At 51.0% G+C, this 25,968-nt stretch overlaps 12 protein-coding genes across 12 annotated transcripts; 9 read left to right on the forward strand and 3 right to left on the reverse strand.

Moving 5' to 3' along the window:
• Nucleotides 1–538: 538 nt before the first annotated feature.
• Nucleotides 539–4,958, forward strand: ASPVEDRAFT_417121 (uncharacterized protein). The gene is made up of 10 exons (XM_040812408.1): nucleotides 539–1,100; nucleotides 1,168–1,245; nucleotides 1,307–1,437; nucleotides 1,490–1,541; nucleotides 1,592–1,701; nucleotides 1,759–1,833; nucleotides 1,898–1,966; nucleotides 2,026–2,169; nucleotides 2,218–3,963; nucleotides 4,065–4,958. The coding sequence occupies exons 1-10, from the start codon at nucleotides 979–981 to the stop codon at nucleotides 4,640–4,642; spliced, it is 3,105 nt and encodes a 1,034-aa protein (XP_040674507.1). The 5' UTR covers nucleotides 539–978; the 3' UTR covers nucleotides 4,643–4,958.
• Nucleotides 4,959–5,273: 315 nt separating this feature from the next.
• On the forward strand, nucleotides 5,274–6,623 carry ASPVEDRAFT_144880 (uncharacterized protein; the record flags this gene model as incomplete). The annotated part of the gene is made up of 2 exons (XM_040808025.1): nucleotides 5,274–6,352; nucleotides 6,419–6,623. The coding sequence occupies 2 exons, from the start codon at nucleotides 5,274–5,276 to the stop codon at nucleotides 6,621–6,623; spliced, it is 1,284 nt and encodes a 427-aa protein (XP_040674508.1).
• Nucleotides 6,624–6,681: 58 nt separating this feature from the next.
• On the reverse strand, nucleotides 6,682–8,833 carry ASPVEDRAFT_47920 (uncharacterized protein). The gene is made up of 5 exons (XM_040813894.1): nucleotides 8,169–8,833; nucleotides 7,703–8,112; nucleotides 7,402–7,633; nucleotides 7,162–7,343; nucleotides 6,682–7,112 (listed from the first exon to the last, which is right to left on the reverse strand). Exons 1-5 carry the CDS (start codon nucleotides 8,679–8,681, stop codon nucleotides 6,848–6,850), a joined length of 1,602 nt encoding a protein of 533 aa, XP_040674509.1. The 5' UTR covers nucleotides 8,682–8,833; the 3' UTR covers nucleotides 6,682–6,847.
• Nucleotides 8,834–9,324: 491 nt separating this feature from the next.
• ASPVEDRAFT_47922 (uncharacterized protein) lies at nucleotides 9,325–11,125 on the reverse strand. The gene is made up of 4 exons (XM_040813895.1): nucleotides 10,899–11,125; nucleotides 9,875–10,831; nucleotides 9,677–9,821; nucleotides 9,325–9,625 (listed from the first exon to the last, which is right to left on the reverse strand). The coding sequence occupies exons 1-4, from the start codon at nucleotides 10,956–10,958 to the stop codon at nucleotides 9,483–9,485; spliced, it is 1,305 nt and encodes a 434-aa protein (XP_040674510.1). The 5' UTR covers nucleotides 10,959–11,125; the 3' UTR covers nucleotides 9,325–9,482.
• Nucleotides 10,986–13,470, forward strand: ASPVEDRAFT_417374 (CoA-acylating methylmalonate-semialdehyde dehydrogenase). Its single transcript, XM_040812414.1, has 3 exons — nucleotides 10,986–11,178; nucleotides 11,260–11,945; nucleotides 11,999–13,470. Exons 2-3 carry the CDS (start codon nucleotides 11,444–11,446, stop codon nucleotides 13,051–13,053), a joined length of 1,557 nt encoding a protein of 518 aa, XP_040674511.1. The 5' UTR covers nucleotides 10,986–11,178; nucleotides 11,260–11,443; the 3' UTR covers nucleotides 13,054–13,470.
• A 59-nt stretch (nucleotides 13,471–13,529) lies between these two features.
• ASPVEDRAFT_47923 (ribose-phosphate diphosphokinase) lies at nucleotides 13,530–15,100 on the forward strand. The gene is made up of 7 exons (XM_040813896.1): nucleotides 13,530–13,636; nucleotides 13,688–13,727; nucleotides 13,796–14,111; nucleotides 14,172–14,227; nucleotides 14,338–14,433; nucleotides 14,490–14,882; nucleotides 14,936–15,100. Exons 1-7 carry the CDS (start codon nucleotides 13,600–13,602, stop codon nucleotides 14,955–14,957), a joined length of 960 nt encoding a protein of 319 aa, XP_040674512.1. The 5' UTR covers nucleotides 13,530–13,599; the 3' UTR covers nucleotides 14,958–15,100.
• A 494-nt stretch (nucleotides 15,101–15,594) lies between these two features.
• On the forward strand, nucleotides 15,595–16,828 carry ASPVEDRAFT_180379 (uracil phosphoribosyltransferase). The gene is made up of 5 exons (XM_040808858.1): nucleotides 15,595–15,961; nucleotides 16,021–16,168; nucleotides 16,234–16,334; nucleotides 16,395–16,599; nucleotides 16,652–16,828. Exons 1-5 carry the CDS (start codon nucleotides 15,748–15,750, stop codon nucleotides 16,707–16,709), a joined length of 726 nt encoding a protein of 241 aa, XP_040674513.1. The 5' UTR covers nucleotides 15,595–15,747; the 3' UTR covers nucleotides 16,710–16,828.
• Nucleotides 16,829–17,171: 343 nt separating this feature from the next.
• Nucleotides 17,172–18,753, reverse strand: ASPVEDRAFT_47925 (URC4/urg3 family protein). Its single transcript, XM_040813897.1, has 4 exons — nucleotides 18,568–18,753; nucleotides 18,194–18,518; nucleotides 17,957–18,130; nucleotides 17,172–17,904 (listed from the first exon to the last, which is right to left on the reverse strand). The coding sequence occupies exons 1-4, from the start codon at nucleotides 18,718–18,720 to the stop codon at nucleotides 17,264–17,266; spliced, it is 1,293 nt and encodes a 430-aa protein (XP_040674514.1). The 5' UTR covers nucleotides 18,721–18,753; the 3' UTR covers nucleotides 17,172–17,263.
• Nucleotides 18,754–18,946: 193 nt separating this feature from the next.
• ASPVEDRAFT_47926 (uracil phosphoribosyltransferase) lies at nucleotides 18,947–19,846 on the forward strand. The gene is made up of 2 exons (XM_040813898.1): nucleotides 18,947–19,445; nucleotides 19,516–19,846. The coding sequence occupies exons 1-2, from the start codon at nucleotides 19,042–19,044 to the stop codon at nucleotides 19,709–19,711; spliced, it is 600 nt and encodes a 199-aa protein (XP_040674515.1). The 5' UTR covers nucleotides 18,947–19,041; the 3' UTR covers nucleotides 19,712–19,846.
• An 835-nt stretch (nucleotides 19,847–20,681) lies between these two features.
• ASPVEDRAFT_47930 (uncharacterized protein) lies at nucleotides 20,682–21,760 on the forward strand. The gene is made up of 2 exons (XM_040813899.1): nucleotides 20,682–21,449; nucleotides 21,499–21,760. Exons 1-2 carry the CDS (start codon nucleotides 20,690–20,692, stop codon nucleotides 21,735–21,737), a joined length of 999 nt encoding a protein of 332 aa, XP_040674516.1. The 5' UTR covers nucleotides 20,682–20,689; the 3' UTR covers nucleotides 21,738–21,760.
• Nucleotides 21,761–22,867: 1,107 nt separating this feature from the next.
• On the forward strand, nucleotides 22,868–23,056 carry ASPVEDRAFT_98475 (GATA-type transcription factor; the record flags this gene model as incomplete). Its single annotated transcript, XM_040818793.1, has 1 exon — nucleotides 22,868–23,056. A coding segment is annotated over one exon (189 nt), but the record flags the coding sequence as incomplete, so codon positions are not given.
• An 802-nt stretch (nucleotides 23,057–23,858) lies between these two features.
• Nucleotides 23,859–25,418, forward strand: ASPVEDRAFT_57761 (uncharacterized protein; the record flags this gene model as incomplete). Its single annotated transcript, XM_040815375.1, has 2 exons — nucleotides 23,859–24,063; nucleotides 24,115–25,418. The coding sequence occupies 2 exons, from the start codon at nucleotides 23,859–23,861 to the stop codon at nucleotides 25,416–25,418; spliced, it is 1,509 nt and encodes a 502-aa protein (XP_040674518.1).
• Between the last annotated feature and the right edge of the window lie 550 nt (nucleotides 25,419–25,968).

The following is a 25,968-nucleotide window of genomic DNA, read 5'->3' on the forward strand; positions in this document are numbered from 1 at the left end:
TTATAGTGGTTACGGTATGCACTGTCGCCGTCGCGGCTTTGATTGCCCTGTCCACCGACTGTCGCAATCACGAAATCCTGATGGCAGCCGCAGCGTAAGTACATATTCACAGCTAGACCCAGTGATTTACGTCTTCTAACCAAGTAACCCTTTAGATATGGTGCCGTCATGATAGTCTACGTCGAGCACTGAGCCGGGGGCATGGTTTTGGAGGCTCCCATCGAGTCACGAAGGAGGGGACAGCGGTGATTTTGGGGGGAAGAACAAGGATGTTATTGACAAGAATGCCCACAGGGAGGCAGTGCAATCAGAGAACTAATCAGAGAGTGTGCCCAGCCACGAAGATGCCATTCAAAGTTTGTTCTGGTCAATCACATCTGTCAGGCCCCGCACCGCAAGGCTGATCCTCGTATTCCCAAGCCAATTATAAAGGGGCACGACGTGGAAAAGACTCGGTTTCAATGCTTCAACCTGGCGTGATTGAGGCTCAAGAGTCTCGTCCTGTCAAATCTCTCGTATTCTGTCGCGGGAGACAGACCGTATTAGAAATATCTGCCCAGTCTCTCTCAGTTCCTTATATCTTACTTTGTACAGCAATACTCTCTGCTTCGGGTTATCCTGGACAGTGTTGGAAACAATGGACGCGTTGATGAGCACTCAGCAGTGCAAGCACTGTGAGAAGATCTTTTTCAATCGGTGAGTAGGCTGCGCCGGTTGTCATGATTGGGTTTAATACGTCCACCAAGCTCGCTCTGGCAGGAGCACTATGACTTGCATACGGGCATCCAACTCCAATTGGGCCGTTCAGCTCGGTATCAGCCAGTGGACGAGTCTAAGGCGCCGGTAGGCACGACAGACCAGCTCGACGCCTTGGTCGCCCGCCTGCAGCTCCAAAGCGATGATATCGACAGGAAAGCCCGCCCGGCGTTAAGGAAGGACGAAGGAAAGGAATCGAATCTACTTCCCAGTCCGGCGCAAATGGAACAGTACTTGCAAAAGGCGATTGCGGACTTCCCCCCGTATGAAGGTGGAGGAATCGACAATGTCGTTTCAGAGCCTACAATCAAATGTCCGGACTGCGACTTCTGCTTCTATGCACAGTACGTCTATCCCGAAACACAGCTAGTTTACCTCTCTGGTTTCACAATATCATTAAGACTTCCTTAGAGAACAGCGCGACGAGCATCACCTTTCAAGATACTGCCGGGGGAACCAGATCGAAGTCTATATCATGACGATCGACAGGCAAGTCCCCTGAGAATGCGCATCCGGGCCAGTGATCTAATAATTCATTTCCATTCTGCAGCTCAGCTATTGGAGGGTATCGGGTATACAAGGAAAGTGTTCCGTTTGAGAGCACATCGGCACATTTCAAATGCAGCAGGTGTAGTAGTATCTTTGCCACGGATGCCGAAAGAAAACAGCATGAATCCATCCGTATGGCTTGCCGTCTAAATCATTTTAAATGGCCTTCACTGAGACTGGTCAGATCCGATCGAGCAAGCCAAATGTGTCCACTGTGAAAAGATACTTCCAAGCCAGTAAGCCACTCCCTTCCACACTGCCTATCATGAGGCTCATCGTCCTGCAGGTACGAGCTGGAGCTGCATTATTTGTGGCATGACGACATACACCTCAGACAGCACATTGATCGCAGGGTTGAACAAATGAAGGAACAACGAGGTGGATCTCAATCGTGGAGTATGGCCTCCCTCCACTATCACCACTCCTGGTCTTGCTAACTCCTGCCTGGGATAGATAACACAGGGACAGATACCAGTGACCCAGTGACGGGCCCACCCCTTCATGTCCGAAGCCCCTGGAATAGAAAAGGTAAAGATCCCAGCATCTGAATATCTTAAATATGTGTTCGATTCACTGTTGACCGTGCTATCAGGTGGCTTCCCGCAATACGATGGGGACGTGGTCGCGATCAGCTTTCTTAGCCAAGAAGATCTCGAGATACGTGAGCTTTCCGTTCCTTGTATAGCCATGAAAAGGACAGAGATACTAAACTATGGACAGGATATGCGCCAGATGGCGTGTTGAAAGACTTATCCAAGGAGACCACCCATCTCTGTTTGCCAAGCGCCGTCAGCAACAAGATTGACGAGTCCACAACACAGAAAAAGCGCTCGTACAGGAAGTCATTGAAGGCCATGTTCAGCGGTATAACCCCCTAAACAACGTTCGTGCACTGGTGTTGACATTTGGCAGGACGAAGCAAAGACGCGTCCCGGTCTCCCTCCCGTCAGTCAGAACGTCCATCACTCGGGAGCAGCTCAAATGTAGGCTCTCGAGGCCTTGGTAATAACGATGTAGAAGAGCATATGGAGTGGCAGCTCTTTTATCGCCATATCCGTTCTGACTGGGTCCTGACACACCATCGAAGTCAACACGTTGAATTACATGCTGGGGAAGACCTCGGGACCTATAAAACTAGTCAATCTCGAACCCTGACCCTTCCCAGCAGGTTGGCCCCAGAAGAGCTCCAATCGCGGTTTGAAGGTCTCCTGGGCGAGATAGCAGACTATGCAAACCACAACCATGTGGACAATATAGCCGGATTGGAGAGCGTTATCAGTGAAATCAACGCCGCCGGGGGTCCGAGTAGGACTCACATCGAGAGGCTCCAGGACTGGCTGGGTAATGAGGAAAAGCGAATTGCAGCCACGAACAGCGAGATCAACACTTTGTCTGGTCTTCCGGTTCTCGGCCATGGATCTCCTTCACGGATCCTTGTGCGAGACCGTGTCGGGAGAGCAAGACTGATGACCGGGCAGGATTTAAGCAGGGTTATTTGCCATGCAATCGGTCCCCCGCGCGGATCTCTCGATGTAGTCCGAATGGCGCTTGGAGGGCGTGGAGAGGCGGCCCTGGCCCGGGGACGCATACAGGATGCCGAACGGGCATATTCAGACATGTTTCGGGCCATGCAAAGACATTATGGCGACGAACAACTGCAATTCATACTGCTCGCGCATCTTGCCGGAAACGTGTACAAGAAACATGGCAACATGTCGGATGCCGCAGGAATGTATATGCAAGGTCTCCGTTGCAGCCAGAGATTGTACGGCCTGAGAAGCGTGAATAATTTTACCATGATGACCAACATAGCCATCTACTATGAGGATATCGGCCGTCTGGATGATGCGACAGCCCTATATCGTCGCTCGGTAAGAGGGCGGATCAATGCCGGTGAGAAGGAGGACGCCCTCATGAACATACAGGAACTTTCGACCGTGTACCGGAAGATGGGGAAGGATCAGGAAGCCCTGCAGTTCGTTGAACAGGCGTATACTGGGTATACTCAGGTAGTAGGCCCGGATCATCGAATGACGCTCTTGACGCTGAACAACTTGGCCGCGTATCTTTTCACAGCAGGCTCAATTGAACGCGCGCAGTCACTGCTCGGTCCAGCCCTCCCTGCTATTACACGAGTTCTCGGACTGGACGACCCGGTCGCTTGGGGATCAGTGTGCAATTTCGTCATGTACTATCACGGCGCCAGCTTCCCTCCTACCGTCACGCAGGTCATTGACCAATATATGGCGCAGAACACCCCGGCATCTCTGAAAGTCCTCAACGGAATTGGTGATCATTACGGAAAGAATAACCTGATCCGAAAAGCTATGGAAACATACCGTGCTCTCCACGAGAAGAGAATGTCCCTTTTGGGACCCTCCCACCCGGAAACGTGGAGCTCACTGTATGCCTATGCGTATACTTTGGATCGGCTCGGCGAGACAAGTGAAGCATTGAAGCAATATCGCGTGCTTGCCTTGCAGCCACAGCCTCGATCCCTACTACCCGAGTCGCAGGTTCAGGCATGTCAGGCTGCCGTGCAGGACTTGAGCCGAAAGCAGGCTGCTATAGATAAAGAAAAAGCGGAATGGGGATTGACTACAGCGCGGAAGTGCTCCTTGCAGGCCTGCAGTAACTCCACGCTGAGGTTTTGTTCAGGTATGTCTCCGTCACACATTTGTCCTCTCCCGCCGTTTCCCATCCATCAACCTCATGTTCCGAAGAGAAACCATTTATAGCTGACAGATGGACGACTACAGACTGCCGCCTGGTGCGGTTCTGCTCAGCAGCGTGTCAAAAACAAGACAAATCCCACCACGGGGCCTGCATTCCTTCGGTGACGCTCACCGAGTCCACATTTACCATCGTCGAGAACATACAGGACAAACCCTCCGTCGTCAAAGACGGTGACTTCCTATTCACTCAGTTGCAACTATCTCGTCGGCCTAGATGTGAGTCTGCGAGAGACGTCTTCATCGATCCCAGCAACTTCACCACCATTCGGATATCAAAACGACCTTCCCACATTCTCAGCTTCCAGGCGAACCCGGGTCTGGACCTCCGATTCACGATTCATCGCTCGTCACCTTTCACATGGCTGACGCCTAAAGAGTCCAATATGCTTTGCATGTTGAATGACGTTGAGGACTCCTTCATCGTTGTTGCGCCGGGGGAGTCTATGATGAAGGGCCTGGTCGCGGCGCGGGACAAAGTCTTTGGGACCGACTCTGGAAACGTGGATATTCCAGATCGAAATCTCGTCGAGTTTGCCCAGACCGGAGAGGGAAGTGATAGACGGTTTGTTCTCGGGTTTATCGTGACAGAATGGTCTCTATAACCATACTTTGTGGCAGGGTTCAGGCTTCTTGAGTACTTCGGCAGACCGTACCTAGACATCCACGACGAATTAACAGGCGCTGAAAGACTGAAGGAAGGGAGCATGCCCAGGCAAATTCTATGTAGAGGACAATTTTAATATATAGTATCTATAACTGCGGACCTTATATGGCTCTCAGACCTTCGATGGCCATGCACGCGCCAAAGCCTCGCATTTGACGATTCGCCGAGCTCGCCACTATAGATGCTGTAACTCCACCGACCGGCAATATTTTCGCTGTCAATGCCATATTTCCGCATGCATGAATCAGTCGCATTTCGGTTCGCCGAATCTGCCGGGGATTGGGCTCTATGCTTTCGGCGGACTCGGGAGCACTTCGGCGACCGCAGACAGTCCACCACCTGATTGCACTTACAACGCAAAGTAGCCCTAAGTAACCTATAGAATAAAACTACTATTGGATACTGAGCAAGATCGCATATGATGCCTGTCGGTGGTCAGCGGGCGATCGCCGAATGTTATAGAACGGCCATGGTATGGCAATTGTTTTGGGAGCTATAACAGAGCCCATGCCCTCAGTTGTTGGCTTGAACAATACCACGATGATTTTCACTCGCAACTGCCACCTGAAATGCCCCACGAGTCCCAGGTCAATGGATACAACTACCCAGAAGGCGGGCTGCGGGCCAACCTCGTCGTGGCTGGAAGTTTCAGCTCGATAATGGGCGGACTGGGACTGATGAACAGCATCGGCATCTACCAAGCTTGGATCTCGGCGCATCAACTCTCGTCCCTAAGCGCCGGGCAAATAGGGTGGATCTTCGGAATCTATAACTTCATGGTCTTCTTCTGCGGTATCCAGATCGGCCCTGTTTTCGATTCGCGCGGCCCACTGCTGCTAATGTGCATCGGGTCTGCATTGCTCATCATAACCTTCATCTGCATTGGCTTTTGCACAATATACTGGCATTTCCTCGTTGTCATAGGGATTCTAGGTGGAATGGGCACCAGCTTCATGTTCATTGTCCCCGTGGCGTGCATCGGTCATTACTTTTGCCGCAGACGCGGCGCGGCAACGGGGCTGGCGTTATCCGGGGGCAGTATTGGGGGTGTGATATTTCCGCTGGTACTCGAGACGCTGGCACCGAGAATTGGATTCGCGTGGGCGACTCGAGTAATCGGCCTGATTACGCTCGTCCTCTTGATCCCGGGCGTGTTGCTCGTCCGCGCGAATCTCCCACCTAAACCGCCGTCGGCCAAGGTGTTTTTGCCGGACCTTTCAATCCTGAAGGAGCCTGTTTTAGCTCTAACGACCATGGGCGTGTTCTTTATTGAATGGGGGTTCTTCATCCCGCTTGAGTATATCGCTTCTTACTCCCTGCAAACTGGCATTGACCGCCGAACAGCATACCTGATGGTCGTCTTCCTGAACGCAGGCTCATTCCCTGGTCGTTGGCTGCCTGGTATTGTAGCAGACAAGATCGGACGATTCAACACACTGCTGTTAACCAACATCGTATGCCTGGTCTCTGTGCTGGCCGTCTGGATGCCGGCAGCCGGCAACATTGCCGCAGTCATTATATTCTCGGTGGTATTTGGTTTCGCGAGCGGGAGCAACATTAGCCTCGTACCTGTATGCGTCGGTGAATTGTGTCCGGTTGAGAATTATGGTCGGTACTATACAACTGTTTATACCATTGTTAGCTTTGGGTAAGTCTCACCCCTGTCCTGCGATAATATTACTCGTACTAGTTTTATTGCTAATCCTTCCAATAGGGCTTTGACCGGGGTCCCCATTGCAGGGGAAATTCTTCACCGCTGTAATGGACAATACTGGGGACTGATTTCTTTTGCGGGGTGTGCATATGCGGCTGGAATCGTATGCTTTTCGATTGCTGTGTGGGTTGGGGGGAGACAGAACGTTCGCAGCACGGCCAAAACCAGCTTTGAGACTAGAGACGACCTGATGACCTTATCCTGACTTACTTGAATAGCTGTGAACCTCTTCGGGGAGCTATATAGTAACGGTCCTGTGGGACGCTGGAGTCAACTATTTATATATAGAGATAACGACATAGAGGATGCATTTATAAATATATCTCCACCTAGGATTTGGCAGTTTTGCTGCATCTGAGCAGCATAAAATATTTATTCTATCGATATACTGATATAGGCATTAATAGAATGGATCCCGACAGTATGTGATTACAAAGGATAGATGAATTTCAGATTCTGTCGGTCAGTCAGATCCAGATCTCCCCCTCCGACCTTTACAATCTCACTCCCCGTATCCATCACTTCGTCTCTTTCTGATTCGTCACCCTGCTCAGCAAGGAGCTGCTTTCGACGTCGGTTTTCGCGGTCAAGGTAGAATCGAATGATAAGGCACATGCCCGGAGAGATGACCCAAAAGGCCGTCATGAACGACCAGGGCAGCACATATCGTGGGCTATACTTTGATTGCCAGAACCTACCAGAGGATTAGCTGGCCAGTCCTGTCGGTGGAGATAGACACTCACTCTGGGGAAATCATATTGGCGACGGCTGCGGCCACGACACATGAGGACATCAGACAGACCTTCTTGGTGTGCCCTGTTGTAGTCGTTCCAGCCCACGAAAGGCCGAGGAGGTAAGATGGCTTGAATGATGAGATTTGTGTCCCTACTACCAAGGCTACTTTGTTTGACCAGGGGGAAGACAGCTGCAGCGAGTATTAGAAGTAGTCGACAGATACTTGTTAAGTTATATTCAATACTAACCTCAATAATACCTCCAATTATGCAAGGAAGATAAGATATTGCACATGTATAGCCAGTTCCTAGATCGGTGCCGTATAGCATCGCGGCGGAGGCAAGAAGCAATGCACACCCCCAAAGAGGCTTCGCAACATTGAAAAGTGCGCTCTGAGCAGGAGTAAAACCAAAGCCCACAATGATCAAGGGTACCTGTGCTGAGGTATTACTTGGAAGTTCATTGAAGAACATGTGGAATCTGCAGTCATCAGCGGTTTGCCAGTATGCTATAAACAAGTAATAAGTTAAGGCGAGAGGAAGCACATACATAAATAGCCAAGTCTTGACATCGGTAAAGCATTCATGCACTTGGGACCACTTGACTGTTGAATTCGTAATCCCTGCGCGTGTTTTGCGAATAATTTCAATTGTATGGACCTTTTGCTCAGTTGAAAGCCACTTCGCCTCTACAGGCGAATTAGGCAGGAATAAGACAAGAGGGACAAAGATAGTGAACGTTATAATAGCACACATAATATGTAGCCATTTCCAGGAGGAAATACCCCCAGCAAGTCCACCTGCGCTTTCGTTTTTCAGAAGCTTGTATGCAACCATGGTAAGAAGGACATTAGCTAAACTTCCGGCCGTCCACCATAGTAACTGGACCCAGGGGCTCTTCTTCGGGGGAAAGAATGCTTGGTGGAGTATCGCTGTAGACGGCACAACCTGTGACTCTGTCTGTATAGAAGTTCTAGCAACGGTTGAAACATATACTTGTGGAGTATCAGGCTTACCATGCCTAGGAGGAAGCGTACAGCCATCAGCTGCCTGCCTGTCCGGACAGCTGGGTGGACGCCTATCAAAACAGCCCAGAGGAAAAGCGAAGCAGTAATGAATTGTTTGTGGCCAACTCGTTGGGAGAGCCAGGCACCAGGCCAGAGAGCGATTAAGTAACCGACATAAAAAAGCGTAAAGAGTATATTATACTCATTTTTCGTCATATCGACGTCTCTGAAGATGCCCATGGTGCTGGCAGACGATAGCGACGACTTGTCAAGGTGGATCAAGAAGGATATCCACCATGTCTGTCCGAGCAGAAACCAAAAGTTCCGACGGATGATTTTGCCCTCGATTTCAGGGGTCAGAGGGCGAACATTGCCCTTGTTGACGTTATAGAAATACGTCGTGTCGTCGACCTCGCCCTGGCTGACCACAACCGGGCCTCTTTCCGGGGGAGATTCGTGGCCGGGGGAGCCCTTATCGGCATTAACAGCCGAGAAGTCTTTGGCAGTTGTATTGCTTGACATTGTTCCCGATCAGATCTCTTGATGATTCACCGGCAAAAATCTGACCGGTCACGGACGACTTCTTATAACGAAGCATGTTTCGATCCACCTGTCAGGCCGGGATTCATCACTCGCCTTTTTACAGTGGGCCTGAGGGAAACGGTCAAAGCACAAACTGCTCGGAAGTATGACAAGCGGGGTGTATCACTTCGCTCAGCGTACGACATAAGGACCCCTCGGCCAGCCGATATTCCCCTTTAGGAAAGGTATCAGAGTAGCCCACGTCATGGGTCAACCATCAGCCCCGCAGCGTGGGCTGGCCTGGCGAGTTCTGACACACATTTTGACAAATTGTATATAAACATGCATTCACATATGCGCTCAATCCTGCTCATCCTGGAAACTACAAATTACCCTCGAACGCCCCCTTTTAGTGTACGCAGGGTGGGGGAATCCCAAACAGTCATGGACTACATCACGCATATTCCAGGCCCTGGTCTTCCCTACAAACCTGGACTGCATCTAGCCAGGAATATGACCGACCGTATCTATTGAAAAGAAAGTCGGGAAAGCGAGTTGAACATTTAGAACGGACAACATTATCCGATTTCTCAGAGTCATGGCTTCGCCGACGAATCGCCGGACTTCGGCGAAGGCTAGTCCTGTGTCGCGCTTATTATTTATCAATGTTATATTGCCAATATGACGGACATGTGCCTCCTGGCGTGTATGATTTAGTAAAAGGCAAGTTCCAAGGTAACGAAGCGATTCATTCAGACTATAGCCATGTCCATGGTACTGGAAGTTGAGCACAACAACTAACTAATGGGCGACATCTTCCCAATTTTGCCATCCGCGACCCTGGATTTTGGACAGTTCTTCATCCGTGGGCTTCTTGCCCGTGGTGAAGTACCCGGAATTGATCTTTGCGTCAATCTCCACGCGAGAGTCCTCAGGAATCATATCTGCCGCAACTAATTAGTTTCTGATGGCTGCTGTTGCTGAACCCAACTCACGGTCTGGTATGGGAACCCGCTCCAGGATCGGAATTCCCTGTTCCACTATCGCATCATGCTTCATATTTGACATGGAAAGCATACGATCAATCTTCTTAATGCCCAGCCAGTGGAGAATGTCAGGCATGAGGGCCTGGAAGCGCATCTGATACAGTGTCAGGCCTTCTAATTGGCAACCAGGAGGGGGGGAGTTCTTACATCTCTCACACCGGCGATATTCTCAGTCCTGGCGAAATACTTGTCTGCTGTGTCGCCGCCGCGTTTGCGTGCGTTATATACCAGGTATTTCACTACTTCACCAAGTGCTCGTCCCTCCTTTCGGAAATAGATTGCGACACCTGACCCACCATTCTGAGCCTCCTTGATCGCTTCTTCAATACCAAACGCAAGATAAGGCCGGCAGGTACAAATGTCCGACTGGAAAACATCCGAGCCGTTGCATTCATCGTGAATACGGAGCGTGAGCTTGAAATTCGGGTCTGCCACACGCTCAGGCGGGCCGAAGATGTACACCGTGAGTCCCCCAATAGGAGGTAGGAACACTTTAATATCAGGGCGCGTGATGAGTTCAGGGTAACTTCCACCACACTGCTCAAACAGGGTGCGGCGGAAGGTGCCCTCGTCGATGCCGAATCGCTCGGCGACACCTGGGAGATACCAAACGGGTTCGACAGCGGCCTTGGTGACGCGGACGTCCCCCTGCTTGCTGATAATAATCTCTCCGTCAACTCGGAGATGGCCTTCTTTCAGAGACTCAGTAATTTCGGCAAGTCGCATGGTAGCTCTCGTGACAGCGATTGTCGGTCTAACATCGAGGCCTGCGTCTAGATGCTGCTTGAAAAGTCTGGTGGTTTGATGGCCGAAAGGGTCCATTGCTACAATTTTGGACTTATCCCCCCATGCCTTCTGAGGCGGGAAGTTGAACGTCGGGTGCGTGTTCTCGAAACTGGGCTGGAAATTGCGCGGCAGGTCTCCAGCAGCTATAGCGATAGCATTATAGACAGAGTAACTTCCACCGTGGGCTCCAATCGCATTGCGCCTAGTAATGGTCTTTGATGCCCGAGAAACCAAGACGGGTCCACGCTCCTGAGGATCTGCAGCTCCCCAGTTCAGAGGCACAGGGTTCACGACACTCTGCCCGGGGTAAGTTGTCAGCTGTTTCCAGATGTTAGCTTGCTGTTCTCGAGAGTTGCTGCCTTCATTCAAACGACTTCAAACTTACAATGATGCGTTCATCCGTGCTCGGTGTGCCATTTTGTCCGCTTGGCTGATTCGATCCCATGGTTTTTTGCCGGTTTTAGGGTTAAGGCAAGGTATTGTTAATAGCAAAAGAACGGACGAATGAGCAACCAAAAGGCTTGAGGGACAACGGGATTCGCTTTATTTATAATCTGCTAGTGGCTACAAACACCAGTACTCAATTCAATTACCCGAAGCTCGATCATCCCAAACGAAGAATGCCATTTAGCATTCCAGCGGATTGGTGCAGCGGAACATCGATGGTATGCCTGTCTATCTTATCTAATCTGCGGTATCGTTATCTTATCCGATATACATACTTATCGATAAACATCCGTGGATAGCATCCAAGCATTGTGTTGATAGCACGATACCATGATAATATAGATAATATCAATAGTATGACGACTGAGGTTTTTTATTCAACTTGAGCGTGTTACGACTTAAGGAGGACATTGCCGGAATTCGTGTCGGATCCCATGAATACCGACCTTACAAATCTTTCCTCGCCAAAGCCCTGCAGAAAACATGGCCCAGCCGACCAACATGCTTTATCCTCCCTACTCGCATGATAAAATCATGAGCCCTCAGGACACACCGTACTTTACTGACAATGAATTCCGACATTCGACCAGCCGCAGTTTCACCGAGGTGCGAGACCCTGCCACCAACAACCTGGTCACACGGGTTCCGCAAATGACAACGGCGGAACTGGAGGAATCGATTTCTTCTGCTAAAGCGGCATTCCCTATCTGGCGGGGAATGTCAGTGATTGCCAGGCAACAGATCATGTTCCGCTATGTTGGTCTGATAAAAGAGAATCAGGAGAGAATCGCTGCCATCATTACGCTGGAACAGGGCAAGACGACTGCCGATGCAAGAGGGGATGTGTTGCGCGGCTTACAGGTTGCTGAGGCTGCGTGCGCTGGGCCTGAATACATGAAGGGAGAAGTTTTGGAGGTTGCGAAGGGCATGGAAACGAGGACATATAGAGAACCGCTCGGTGTTGTTGCCGCTATTTGTCCATTTAGTGAGTCCATTATCCAACATGCTCTCGGGGCACAAACTCACCACATAGGACAGACTTCCCAGCCATGGTACCATTGTGGTGCCTTCCAATTGCAACAATTACAGGCAATACGCTTGTGCTCAAGCCGTCAGAGCGTGTTCCGGGGGCGGCAATGATTCTCGCTGAGTTGGCCGAGAAGGCAGGATTCCCACCAGGGGTTATCAACATGGTCCATGGCACCCACGAAACCGTCAACTTCCTGCTTGATGCACCCGAGATCAGGGCAATCAGCTTTGTGGGCAGCAATAAAGCAGGCGAGTATATCTTTGAAAGGGGCTCTGCCAATGGGAAGCGAGTACAGGCAAACATGGGCGCGAAGAATCATGCCCTTGTCATGCCCGACGCCGACAAGGATCAGGCCCTGGCCTCTATCGTGAGCGCGGCATTTGGTGCTGCCGGTCAGCGCTGCATGGCCTTATCCGTTGTTTTGTTTGTTGGGGAAACAAAAGACTGGCTTCCTGAGCTTGTTCAGCGAGCGAGGGCTTTTCGCGTGGACGCCGGCTTCGAGGACGGTGTGGACCTTGGCCCTGTTGTTACTCCAGAGAGCAAGACACGGATTGGTAATCTTGTATCTAACGCTGAGGACGCGGGTGCGACGATTGTGCTCGATGGTCGCGGCTATATACCAGCAAAATATCCCAACGGTAACTGGGTTGGGCCGACAATCATCAGTGGCGTGCGCCCTGACATGCAGTGCTATCAGGAGGAGATCTTTGGGCCAGTTCTCGTGTGTTTAAACGTAGATTCTCTCGATGCTGGGATCGACCTCATTAACAAGAACGAATACGGAAATGGGACCGCGATTTTCACCTCCTCAGGAGCGGTGGCTGAGCGATTTCGAAAGAATATAGAGGCCGGGCAGGTTGGAGTGAATGTGCCCATTCCTGTGCCACTTCCGATGTTCTCATTTACCGGCAACAAAAAGAGCATTGCTGGTGGAGGAGCCAGCACCTTTTACGGGAAGCCCGGTGTGAATTTCTACACCCAGTTGAAAACAGTTACATCAAAGTGGGCGAGCAGGAACGTATCGTTCGAAAAGGTCGAGCTGGCAATGCCAGCTGAGCTTTAAAACATACAATGTCAAATAAAGCCACGATATTGTATAGCAAATTCCACCTCAGAGAGTTTTGACCTTTTATTCTTTTATTTTTGTCCCTAATGCCCAGATCACCGCTGGCTCTCGAAGCAATGGGTTCAGGGCGTGTTGGATCTGAGATATATGTTTCTCCCGCCCAGTGGAACATTAACTCTTGCTGGTAGAGCTACTGTTGTACATCCTCAAAAGACGAATTCACGAGATACCTGGTAGCAATCGACTGCTTCGAGCTAGCAGACCGGAAGTGATATTCGCTTGCCACATCGCATTCCATAGGTTTGGCTTCGTCATCCAAAATCTACCGATATTCTCCTATCGTCTTTACTCTTATCGCCCTTATCTCCTTATCGCCCTTATCGCCCACACTATCTTCGATAATGTTATCGGGATCTTGCTTTATACTGTCACAATGCCGGCGGTAGTTCCTTTCAGTATAAACGGCAGTTCATCTCAGAACAGAGTATGTGAGACTTTTCAATGCTGCTAGAAACACAGTGAGCTCTCCATTCTCACGGCAATATGGGCTCATATTCGATGGACCTCTGTCTGCTTGCTGGTGCGTACGGACTAACATATTTCATCACACATGCCGCTAAAGCCTTAACAGGGAGTGGCCATGGAGAATTGGCCGAGCAGGTCAGCTCCAGGTACCTGTCCCTGATTACGTCACTGTTGAATATGCAAGGACTCGAGTTGGGTCTCTAATACTCCCTAGGATTGGGTATCCGGTGGGACTAGGAGCCCTTCGTAGCACGCGATTCTCCAACGGGGAGAACTGCGTGACGATCGAGGCGTCGGTCCGCAACGCTGATGTCTTCATAATCCAAACGGCGTCGACCCCCGTCAATGATATGCTCATGGAGCTCCTCATCGCGATAAACGCGTGCAAAATCGCTTCCGCCAGGCGGATTACGGCAGTTCTACCATGCTTTCCGTACTCACGGCAGGACAAGAAGGACCGAAGCAGAGCTCCTATTACGGCGAAGCTCGTTGCTAACATCTTGGAGAGTGCGGGTTGCAACCATGTTATCGTGAGTACTATAACGACACCCTGTACTCGCTTCAACGGTCGGTTGACTTGTAACCCAAAGACGATGGATCTGCATGCGTCGCAGATCCAGGGATTTTTCAACATTCCGGTTGATAAGTAGGTCAATATTCTTCGGTACATATATTTGCTAACACGGCTGCGCTCTTAGTGTGAGTGCACCGTCTTTGAGCACGACCCGTAGATCAAGCTGAGTCACACCATGAATAGCTTTTTTCGGAGAAGACGATGGTGGAGTATATTAGCCAAAACTACGGAACTGATGACTTGGTCATCGTGTCTCCGGATGCTGGAGGCGCGAAACGGTATGTTGTTGAAACACCAGCACTTTTGCAGCCCGTACTAACGACGTCCATACAAGTGCCGCTTCCATTGCCGACAGGCTTCATGTTGATCTCGCCCTGATTCATAAAGAACGTAAGGTCGCTAATCAAGTGAGCCGTATGATTCTCGTTGGCCATGTCTCCGGGAAAGTGGCGGTGCTTGTGGATGACATCGCAGACACATGTGGAACGCTTGCGATGGCAGCCACAATCCTCAAGGAGCACGGCGCCAGCAGCTGTGTTGCGGTCGTTACTCATGGCTTTCTCAGCGGACCCTCGGTGAAGGTTATCGAGGACAGCGACCTCGACAGACTTGTCGTCTCGAATACCCTGCCGCTCCCAGATCACGCGCGATCATGCTCGAAGATTTACCAGATGGACGTTAGTGTCACTATCGCGGAGGCAATCCGGAGGACACATAATGGAGAGTCGTAAGTTCAGCGCCGCATATTGTGCAATAGGCATCGCAGCTAAGCAACCCCAGGATTTCCGTCTTGTTCTCGTAGCTCATAGTTATTTTACAGATTCAATGCTATACTTGGAATACTACGAAAAGTCCGTATTGGTGGAGAGATTGGATTAACTTGAATATGCGCACACATTTATTAGCATGACAATATTGGCTATCAATATCAATCTTTACCTCGAAAACTGAATATCTTACCCCCATCCAAGAGGTCCAGATCTATTTCGGACTGAAGTATGAATCTACAGTCGATTGTACCATACAGTGCCTCCACGTGCCTTACCATAGCCAGCAGAGGTCTACATAAGCTGGACAGAGTCAGGAAGTGGAAGTTTGAAGCAACAAACTAGCAATAGCAGGATCAAATATAAGCCCACTATCATCTGCATCAAGGTTCGAAATTGATTCGTTTTGGGGAGTTCGTTTGGTTCAGTTTGTCATTGACATTCTCTCATGTGGAGATCAGCTCATTGTCTGCCAATTCTTATCATAACGCGTGCATCAGGGAAAGCGATAGACAGTGCTGGCTATCATGATAACCAAGATATGGCCCAAGTTCGTATCGGGAATACTATCTAATCTCTTATCAAGAGCTAGCAGGGTTCCGCATGGCCGAAAGGCTATCAATGATTGCGGGGTTTGAGCTCGTGTGGACTCGAATCTGGCGGTTCGCATGACCGACAGCTATGACAGAAACAGTATGCCTCTCTTTACAACTCGCATTCCTGCATAACAATGCCTCATTTGACGTCTTATAAAATACAGCTCACTTGAATCATCATTTGCAATCCGGCTCTTTCTTTGATACTATTGACAGCCGATTTCACACCATGCCCAACGAAACCATCTCAGCTAGCTGGCATACAGAGACCAATGGGAATGCCTCCCCCAAATGCAAAGAGGATTTTCACCATCCTCAGGTAGTTTTACTGCCGCAGCACAATCATCTGCTCTCTCTAATGACCATACTCCGTGACGCCGATACTACGGCTTCACGGTTCGCTCAAGTAGTGGAAAGGGTGGCAGAGCAGCTCGTCGGCGCAGGTGTGCACTTCTTATCATGGGACAAGGGTTGACGCTTGTTTGACCATATGTCTTTGCAGCTCTCAATCTCCTCCCAACTGAGAAGGCGGACGTCATTAGCCCCACGAGGACCACGTACCGAGGTGTACGACAGACCCAAGCTGTTTGCGGAGTGAGCATACTCCGGGCCGGTGCGAGTCTTGAGAATGCCGTGCGCCGTTGCTACACGTACGTTGCTTGTTCGCGTGTTGCCATACTCGTTTGAAGAACTGGCTAACCGTCGTGGCATTCAGCGGTCCTCTTAGCTTCGGCAAGATATTGATCCAACGTGACGAGACCACATGTCTCCCCTCTCTTTTGTATTCAAAGCTTCCATTTGGTATTGAAACTAAGAGTATATCCTCCTTCAATTGAATTCCAACGCCAAGGGTCAAGTTAGCTGACTTCTGAACAGCGGTTCTGATCCTGGAGCCGATGTTGGCAACTGGTGGCTCGGCGTGCACAGCCATCGAAGTCATTAAAGCTCGCGGTGTTCCTGAAGAGAACATCATCTTCGTTAACGTTCTAGCATCCCAGCGCGGGATCCAGGCTGTCTTCTCTCGGTTTCCGTCTATACGTTTAGTCACTGCAGCGGTAGATGAGGAGCTTACTCCCAGAAGGTTAGTAGTGATGAAGAGTCCTAATACGCTGAAAGATGCTAATTGCGGCCAGTCATATCGATCCAGGCTTAGGTGACTTCGGCGACAGATTTTACGGGACCGAGGGCTGAGGCTGTTGTAGTAGACGTAAATGTCCGGGACAGCGAGGCCATGATAGTGCGGTTCATATTTGTTTAAATAACCCCCTCTTAGCTTACTAGTCATCACAACCAATCTATGAGCATCGAAGCTACGTATCCCCTCCTGGCTCCTCGATCAGAATCCGCCTGGACAGTTACCCAGGAGAAGACTATCGGGAACTATTATTCTCACATAACTATTGTTAGACACGGTCTACGCCGTTGAGCCGTACGTATTGCTCCGGTGGTAATCCACAAAGCGCAATGTTATTCTATCCTGCGGTATTCGCTGTCAAGCGTCCTCTAGTAAACGTCAATAAAGAATATTACTGATCTACACATCCCTCAAGTTTGTTTAATTCTGAGCTCAGCACTGCTGAGAGTTGTCCTCCCGCTACAGTTAGGTTATGGAACAGCAAGGGTGTGCTGAAGTTATTAGAGAAGCAACAATTGTTTGACTTGAGTTCAATTGATCCTCCGCTAGGTCTTCCTGTGAACCATGTATATAATACGTTGAATGATACATAGACGACTCAGATGGGTGTTTAGAACAGGGTCCCGTCCCCCTGAATTAGAATAGGACTGGACTTGCTATGGGGCCGCAACTGCGCTGCCAGCTCCCGGCCTCCTTTCCAGGTCCCAGCTTCCAGCATCTGAGGCAGGCTCAGTTTAATACCCTGACGTCCGAGGCGCTCACTAACTAGCTTGTGTAGCTCGTCGAGTAAAGCGACTGTCATTGCGCGCCATTCCACGATGACATCACTGCTGGCTGGAAAGCTCGGGATTTGTTGATTCGAGGACTCTAGACCGTGTTTCAGTGTCTGGTCCTTTAGTTTGAGAACCCCCAGGTCAATAAATAAGCCGCCATTGCGGTATTCTGGCAGCCCGGTCGCCCGTTCCACATTCTTCCACTCCAGGCTTAGAACCCGTAGGAATGGCACTGTGATAGAATATGCCAGCCATTGGGTCAGCTTATGAAACGGCTGTATCCGTAACGCTTCACTTCGACCCGGCTGATGGGTATTAACCCTCTCAAGAACCTGGAGCGGCCAGGCATCTCCCACCGGAACTCCTGCTACTTGAGTCCGGTCTTTGGGCCAGGCGGGTAGGAGGAGTTCCTGCAGGACGGACCACAAAACGTCAAAGTCCAATGGGTCCGATCCGTTTCGGGTTCGAAGCAAGTAGTCTAGAGATCCAGTTAGAGCGGATTACTTTGAAGGCATGGGTGGAGAGCTCACCAACGAGCTGCCCCGGCCGGCCGTCGGGACCAAAGAATTTTGGCAGCGCCAGTAGAGACGAGCCGACGCTGTTTAACAGGCTGACCCTAGATTTGTCACTAAGAATTGGATTCTCTGCGCTGATCTGAAAATGTTTCCTGAATATGTCGGTTGTCAAAGCATCCAGACCATGTCCTGATTAAAGCTCGTCTGCGTTAACAGTGTCATAGATATATATAACACCAGGGGACCTCTCACCATCAACTCGGAGCAGGTTGTCTGTGTGGCTAGTAAATGCACCAGCTTTCATCATATACATGGATGCGACCGCTATCCCTTCACTTCTTCCGTATGCTTTACCAGTACCGGGCTCAGTGAACTTCCACACATCCCCAGCGCCAGCGTCCAGTAGAACAGAGACAAAGAAGAGGTCAACCAGGCGGCGTGTGACTTCAAGCTTATCGCATCCCGTATCCTGCCATTGATCAACGAGACGGCCAACCCTGGGAATGTTTCCAATATCAAAGTGTTGCCATCGGCCGTGTGGGGGGATTCTGTCGAACTTGTCCGGGCCAAAATCCCGCTGCGCCTGGTTAGTAGCCATTGGTCTGGGGTATCTAATTTGGACATACGGTAATGATGCCAGTGACGAATTCTGCCACGGTCGACATTTTCGCAGCATTGTAGTGAAAATGACTGAGTTCGTCCTTGCACGCAGCTTGCAGGACAAGCTGGGCCCTTTCTCGGACCGCCTGAAGACTCTTCAAATACTCAATGTCGGCCATTCTGGCGGGACAGTTCAGGAAATAAGAATAGTGGTATCTGGGCTAATCTATCAATTCTGCGGCCAGACTGTGCTATATAGGTGGTATTATTCCCCAAGGCGATGTACCAGCGTACGATAAGGGCGATAAGGATGATAAGGGTGATAACGATAAGGACGATAAGATCCAGGGCGACTGATATCTTATCGATGGTGATGCTGGGAGAGCCCAGCAGCAGGACAATGGTGCGAATTGGCCATATAATGCTTGAAATCCCACCTGTATCCTCCATGCACTCATTGGGTTGCATATATTTTCACAGTCCAGCATAACAACTTCGAAATGGCGTCCAATCTGAGAGTCGTCAACGACGCGGAAACATCCCGGATCATTTCACAGCTGCGTAACGAGTCGCCGAAACCCGCGGTCGTGCGCCGGCTCGTTCGCGAATTGACCACTGCATTAACACCATACGCTCTCAAACCGCCTTGCCCCGGAGAGCAGATTGCCGTCATTGTCATCCTGCGATCGGGTCTCGCGATGGCAGATCCATTTCTCGCCGCTCTGCCTGAAGACGCCGATGTTGTTGTTCACCACCTGGGTCTCTTCCGGGAAAAGGAGTCGCTTCGTCCGGTGGAATACTACAATAAACTTCCCTTAAAGAGCCCGCGCATTAAAAGGGCCTATATTCTCGACCCGCTGGTGGCTACCGGTGGTACCGCGAAGGCGGCGACGAACATTCTCAAGTAGTTGAGACCCAGACTCCGGGAGACACTCGAGAGAAATTTAGCTAATGGTTCTATTTTTGTCTACTAGGGACTGGGGAGTTAGTCATATCACGCTGCTCTCGTTGCTGGGCAGTAAAGAGGGTCTCGCCAACGTTGCCGGTGTGTGGCCAGAAGGCACAGAGATTGTTGTTGGTGCTACTGATCAAGAGCTGGATAAGAAGGGCTACATCAAGCCAGGCTTGGGCGACATTGGGGATCGCCTTTTTGGCACCGCGCTGGAGTGAACACGAGGACTTGCATAAGCAGACAACAGGGCTCCAAGGCAGTATACTTAGACGAATAATTATATTATCCAGGCCACTAGGCATACCCCGCAAAGACGCGCAGTAAACGTTATGTAATGCGGAATCGTTATCTATAAAGCTGCCCAACTCCAACGGCCCCACTGTTGTCAGTACGAGGAAATGCTGAAGCCATGACTTCCAATCGTACATGCTTCGTGCCGCCTCCGCGAGGGTCGCCTAATAACATGAACGACACACTGCTGTCCAGAAATACTACCAGCAATGACTTCACAGGCGGCGCTCGACCAAATGTCTCGGGCCATGCCTCCAGCGGGCACGCACGCCCAAAGGTGGCGCATCTTTTCATTAACAACACATTCGTGATGTCCAAGTCGAAAGACTGGACGACCGTTCTGGATCCGGTAAGTCCGGTCAAATACACTACATAAGCTCTATATATCCTGCTGATATTGAAGTAGGCGACCCAAACTCTTGGTTCGAGGGTTCCGGATAGCACTCCGCAAGAGATCCAACAGGCCGCCAATGCTGCCCAAGCAGCGCAGCCGGAGTGGGAAAACCTGGGGCTCTTCGACCGACGGGACTATCTCTTGACGTTTGCTGGTATTCTGAAGAAAATGGCTCCTGCGATTGTATGTGCTCTGCACCACGGCATAATCCAACAGCACCCTTCATGTCTAACCAATGGGTTCGGATAGTCGGCCTGCCTTTGCAGCGAAGTAGGGAAAATACTGGCAGAGGCAGAGTCTGAGGTCTTCCGTGGCCTGGACTCCATCTATGCTGCCTGCTCAATTGGCCCAGAGATGGCTGGCACGTACATCGGTTCCGATCCTACGATTCTTCAGACCGTTTACGAGCCATTGGTGGGCATCCTTGATCAACACGAGTAGCGGCAAAGAAACTGACCAAGGACCCTACCAGGGTGTTTGCGTCTCAATCACCCCGTTTAGTTACCCCTTCATGATCCCCTTGTGGTCTACGCCGTATGCCCTGATCACCGGTAACACGGTTGTTCTGAAACCGTCCGAGAAAGCTCCGTCGGTGTCATGGCTCCTGGCGGAAGCGGCTATCAAGGCCGGATTCCCACCGGGGGTTTTCAACGTTATCCATGGAACTGCGGCCGTAGCCCAGCTGCTTGTAACGCAGCCTGAGGTCAAGGCGATTAATTTCGTAGGGTCCGAGTCTGCCGCAAAGCAAGTGCACGACCTTGCGCAGAGCTCCGGGAAACGGATCCAGGCAGAATGCGGCGGCAAGAACCATGGTGTCATTCTAGAGGATGCTGGTATGATGCCAACGCTTTTTGCGATCGCAGGCAGTGCATTTGGTGCCGCAGGCCAGCGATGCATGGGCCTGAACGTTGCCGTTTTCGTGGGCACCACGCGCGAATGGATACCGAAACTAATCGAATTGGCAGAGTCCATGGTTCTAGGCTGTGGCGGTGATGAGGAAGCCCAGATTGGACCGCTCATTGACCGGGCGGCTAAGGACAAGGTCGTCGGCATTATTGGACGCGCTGTCGAGGAGGGCGCCATGCTTCTGCTGGATGGCCGCGATGCACACGTCCCGGACTATCCCCGTGCAAACTTTCTGGGCCCGACTGTTCTGATGGGAATCGAAACTTATATGGAGTGCTATCAGATGCAGATCTTTGGGCCGGTGCTCATCTGCATGCAGGTTGGGAATCTGGACGAGGCCATCCAGCTGATCAATGACAATAAATGTGAGACTCGCGCCAGGCAGAATTTGGGGTACTAATATATTCTATCCAGATGGCCATAGCTGTACGATTTTCACCTCTAGTGGTAAAAACGCCCACGCTTTCCAACGCCGCGTCAATATAGGACAGGTTGGAGTAAACATCCCGTTGGTTGGTGAGTATGATAATCACGGCCCTCAAGGCCATGGGCTCATTTTCCTAGCACCGTACGGCACTGCTGTCCGAACGAGCAACAAGGCCTCTTTCCTCGGAGGTGAGCAAGCGTTCAATCATAGACACGTTCCAGGCTAAGACTGCCCTTTGGCAAGACCGACCTGCTCCAGGAAAATCACACTGGCCATTTTACACGGTCACCAAGACCGTGTCATCAAAATGGGTTGAGTAGTTTGGATACTTAATGAAATGACGAAACTTGTCGGGTAAACCTGCTGGTTCAGCTTTAGCTTCTTCAATCAAAGTGTATTAATTAGCTGCCGGCTCAGGAATGCGGGGAAGCATACCTTATGGTAATCTGCGGGGACTGAGCGCCATTTATATAAATACGACGCAGCCCCGGTACGTGCTTCAGGCTTGTCGCAAAGTCTCCAACTTCGTGTTTCGCCATGAGTGGCAAAGAATTCGATTCCAAAACCATTGACAGCCACACCCTTTCACCAGATAAACATCGGGCGATAGCGGATGCCCCCTTTACGAATTGCAATAGCCTGCTGTCAGTCGCAGACTTTTCTGACCTCTTGACGCAGACAGGATACCTCCCAGAGAATACTTCTGACCTGCCGCAGTGGTCGTCCAACTTTACACCACGTCAGTCACCTCTGCTGTCTACGCGCAATGATGCGAGCCTTGAAACGCATAGTCAGGGACACCCCAGTTTCTCGCTACCGACAATAAACCTCCACAGCACTACCTCTTCTCTACCACAGTTACAGCAAGACGACATGTCCCAGGCACTTGATTCAATGATCGATTTCCCGCTGTCCGCACCCTGCCCTGGCTCATTGGCCTTCCTTGGTGGTCCTAGCGACGATGACGAAAATGCCCTCCTACAGACTAGCTTGTGCGTGAGTCCGGGCCTCTCTGTAGAGGAAGCTTACGATCCAAGCATTAACATATCATGGACTGCGCAATCCCCCGGCCGCTTTCAGTTATTATCAACACTCGACGATCGGAGCCGCGGCCATGCCGCCCTTGACCAGAATGACACGATGGACATGGACCACGGGCGGAATAAAGGCGACGAACTTGAAGGCAGCAATCGTGAACAGAACCCCCGGCATCAAAAAGTGCCTCGCACATCGTCGATATTAGATAGCACCCAACCAACGCGCCAGCGGGGCAGGACTTCACCCTGCATGTCTTCCCGCACACTGCCGAAATCTGATTCGATGCAAGCCGCAAGGGCTGAGGACCGAAGGGATACTGGGCAAAGCAGCACCTCGATCAGGTGTGCTAACTGCTCTACTCAAAACACCTCTTTGTGGCGCCACCATCATGACGGCCACACGTTGTGCAATGCCTGTGCTCTGTTCTACAAGCTACATGGCCGCCTACGACCCCTGTCCATGAAGACGGACGTTATCAGACGGCGTAATCGTAATGGGACCAATAACCTTGCCGCCCGATCCGCTCGTCCACCCCAGACGTCTGTGCGAAGGGGCTCCATAGAGCAGGTGTCTACGTCGAAAAGCGGGCGAAGGGATCATCCCTCCAGGCTTCCGCAATGTACTGCCGGTGTTCCGAATAGTGACATACCAAATCGGAAATCGTCTGTTATTGGTGCTACTGCACCTCCTCTGACTACGGGGCTTAGGATGGGAGCGAGCACCGACCGAACGGTCGGCCAAGAAAGTCCGACAACATCCCAGCCCAGGATGGTGAAGGGACCGGGGAGTGACCAGGAAAATAACACATGCGCTCCCAGCCAGCCGGACAGGGTGGCACCAGGCCCGGAAGCTGCGAATCCGGGCCTGCACAGCAATAGTATTCATGGCAGGCAAGGCGCAGGGCACAAATGGGAGTGGCTGACGATGACTTTATAAACCGCAAAAAAGGCCAAGTCATCTCAATCTCTTCTCTTTGGCTGCTGTTCGAGATCTGATTAGGTTTTTGTACTACCAAGTACTCGTTCTGTTCTCAGTCTTGTTTTCTATATACTGACATGTAATTTATTATGCGAATACCACATTACTCGAGGTTCTTTTGCGTAATGTGACACCGTGCGCTTCAGCGAATTCTCCGATAACAGACGGACTGATAAGATAACGATAACGATAGCGATAACGATAATCGTATACGGAGTAGATGGTCCTCGGCTAAACCAGGCTTGTCGTCGTATAAGTTAGGGCCCACAGTCTGCAACGAAAGGGGTTACAACTAACGGCTGTTCTCTCTACTCTGAGCCCTGTCGCGACCATGAAGCCATTCTTGGGCCTACGAGGCCCGTCGCTCAACAGAGCGACTATCCTGCTTGTCGTCATGCCCGCTATGCTCTGCTACGGCTACAACCTTTCTGTCGCTGGAGGCGTATTGACCTCCCCATCATTCGTTGCAACGTTTCCACAGATGGACACGTTGAATACCAAGGGCCCCGTGCAACATAAGAACTCGCTGGTACAAGGCTAGTTGGCCATGGGGATGATTGCAGTCCTGACTCTGACATTGATTGTAGGAACTGCGCTTGCTCTGCTAACTGTTGGGGCCAGCCTCGGCTCTCTATCCTGCGTTTGGCTGGGTGATCTTCTCGGCCGCCGGCTTGTTATTCTCATAGCCGCCTGTGTCACTATCATTGGGGCAATCCTGATGTCTACGTCCTTTTCCCTGGCGCAGTTCATCGTCTCCAGGCTAGTCCTGGGACTAGGCACAGGAGGCTGCACCGCCACCATTCCCGTCTGGCAGTCTGAGATATCTAAGGTCACGAAGCGTGGGGCGCATGTTGTAACCGAGGGCATCTTCATCGGCGGCGGCATCGCCATCGCGCTGTGGATTGACCTAGGCTTCTATTTTATCGGCAATAGCTCGGCCTCCTGGAGAGTACCTTTCGCACTTGAGATTGTCTTCTTACTCATTGTCGTCGGCTTTATTTTCACGTTGCCGGAGTCACCGCGCTGGCTGATCAAGAGAGATCGAGAGCAGGAAGCTCGCCTGGTCCTGGGCGCCCTGGGGAACCATCCAGTGGAGTCGCCGCAGGTCACGGCGATGGTGCATGAGATCCAGCAGTCATTCCAGATTGAGCACACTGGGAGCCTCTGGAGTATATTCTCCATGGGCCCGTCACGGAACCTGCATCGAACCCTCATCGCCGCTGCTGCACAGATGTTCTTCCAAATCTCCGGCGTCAACATGATCACCTTTTACGCGACGGCGATCTTCCAGGAAAAGTTGGCTTTTGGCGCGACAAATGCCAGAGTCCTCGCCGCTGCCATGACCTCCTGCCAGGTTGTCGGTGGGCTGGTCGCTTTCTGGCTGATCGAACGCGCCGGTCGCCGCCAACTAATGCTGTCCAGCGCAATCGGCATGGCCGTCTGCATGTCTGTCCTCGCCGCCACCACGGCCTACCAGGATAGTCAGCCGGCTCTCGCTACCGCAGCAGTCTTCCTCTACCTGTATAACCTGATATACCCCATTGGGTTCCTGGGCCTGCCGCTTCTCTACTCGGCCGAAGTCTCGCCGCTGCATCTCCGCGCGGCGATCAGCGGCCTCGCCAACTCGGTTCTCTGGCTATCCAACTTTCTGGTCGTTGAGGTGACGCCTGTTGCATTTAACAACATCGGCTACCGCTATTACATCATCTACGCAGGCATCAACGCGGCGATTGCGGGTGTCGTGTATCTTTGCTTCCCGGAGACCACGGGCCTCTCGCTGGAAGAGATAGACGAGGTCTTCCGCCAGTCACAGGGTGTTTTGGATCCAGCTAGGATTGCAAAGAAGAGACTCGCGATCACCGAGATGAGTACTGTCAGCAGGTCATTATAAAGTTTGATTCTTTATTGCGAGGTATCGTTTAATAGCTTCAAGTCTTCACTTCAAAGAATCTATGTATTGTTTTGGAAGGCAAAACGCTTGAAGTATCAGATTATATATATATACATATTAGGACAGTGCTACTACATTAACAGCTCTTCTAGAAGTCGGCCCGACGATGACCGTAGCGCTTAGGTATTCGGGCTACTTTCTGCATCAGAACCGGATTTCAGGGCAAGAAACTCCGTTGGGGCCAAATAATGGGGACTCCTGCAGGGCTGCAACGCCGCAGTCTTGCGCCCCACAATACCAACAGGTAATTACGGGGTGTGATTGACAGTTATTGTTTGAATCACAGAACGGTCTGTTGATCAGCTCTCTAGCCGACTTGAATGACAGTGTAGAGTCGTATACCCTAACTGGTGTGGTATCTCTGCCGCAGTATCACGACCCGCAATACCAACAGGTAATGCGCAAGCTACGGGGTCCGATTGATAGGCATCGTTTGAATCATGGAACAGTCTGTCGATCAGCTTTCTAGTCGACATGACAGAGTAGATTC

Source organism: Aspergillus versicolor, assembly GCF_001890125.1.
Source record: "Aspergillus versicolor CBS 583.65 unplaced genomic scaffold ASPVEscaffold_17, whole genome shotgun sequence".
Classification (NCBI taxonomy): Eukaryota; Fungi; Ascomycota; class Eurotiomycetes; order Eurotiales; family Aspergillaceae; genus Aspergillus; species Aspergillus versicolor.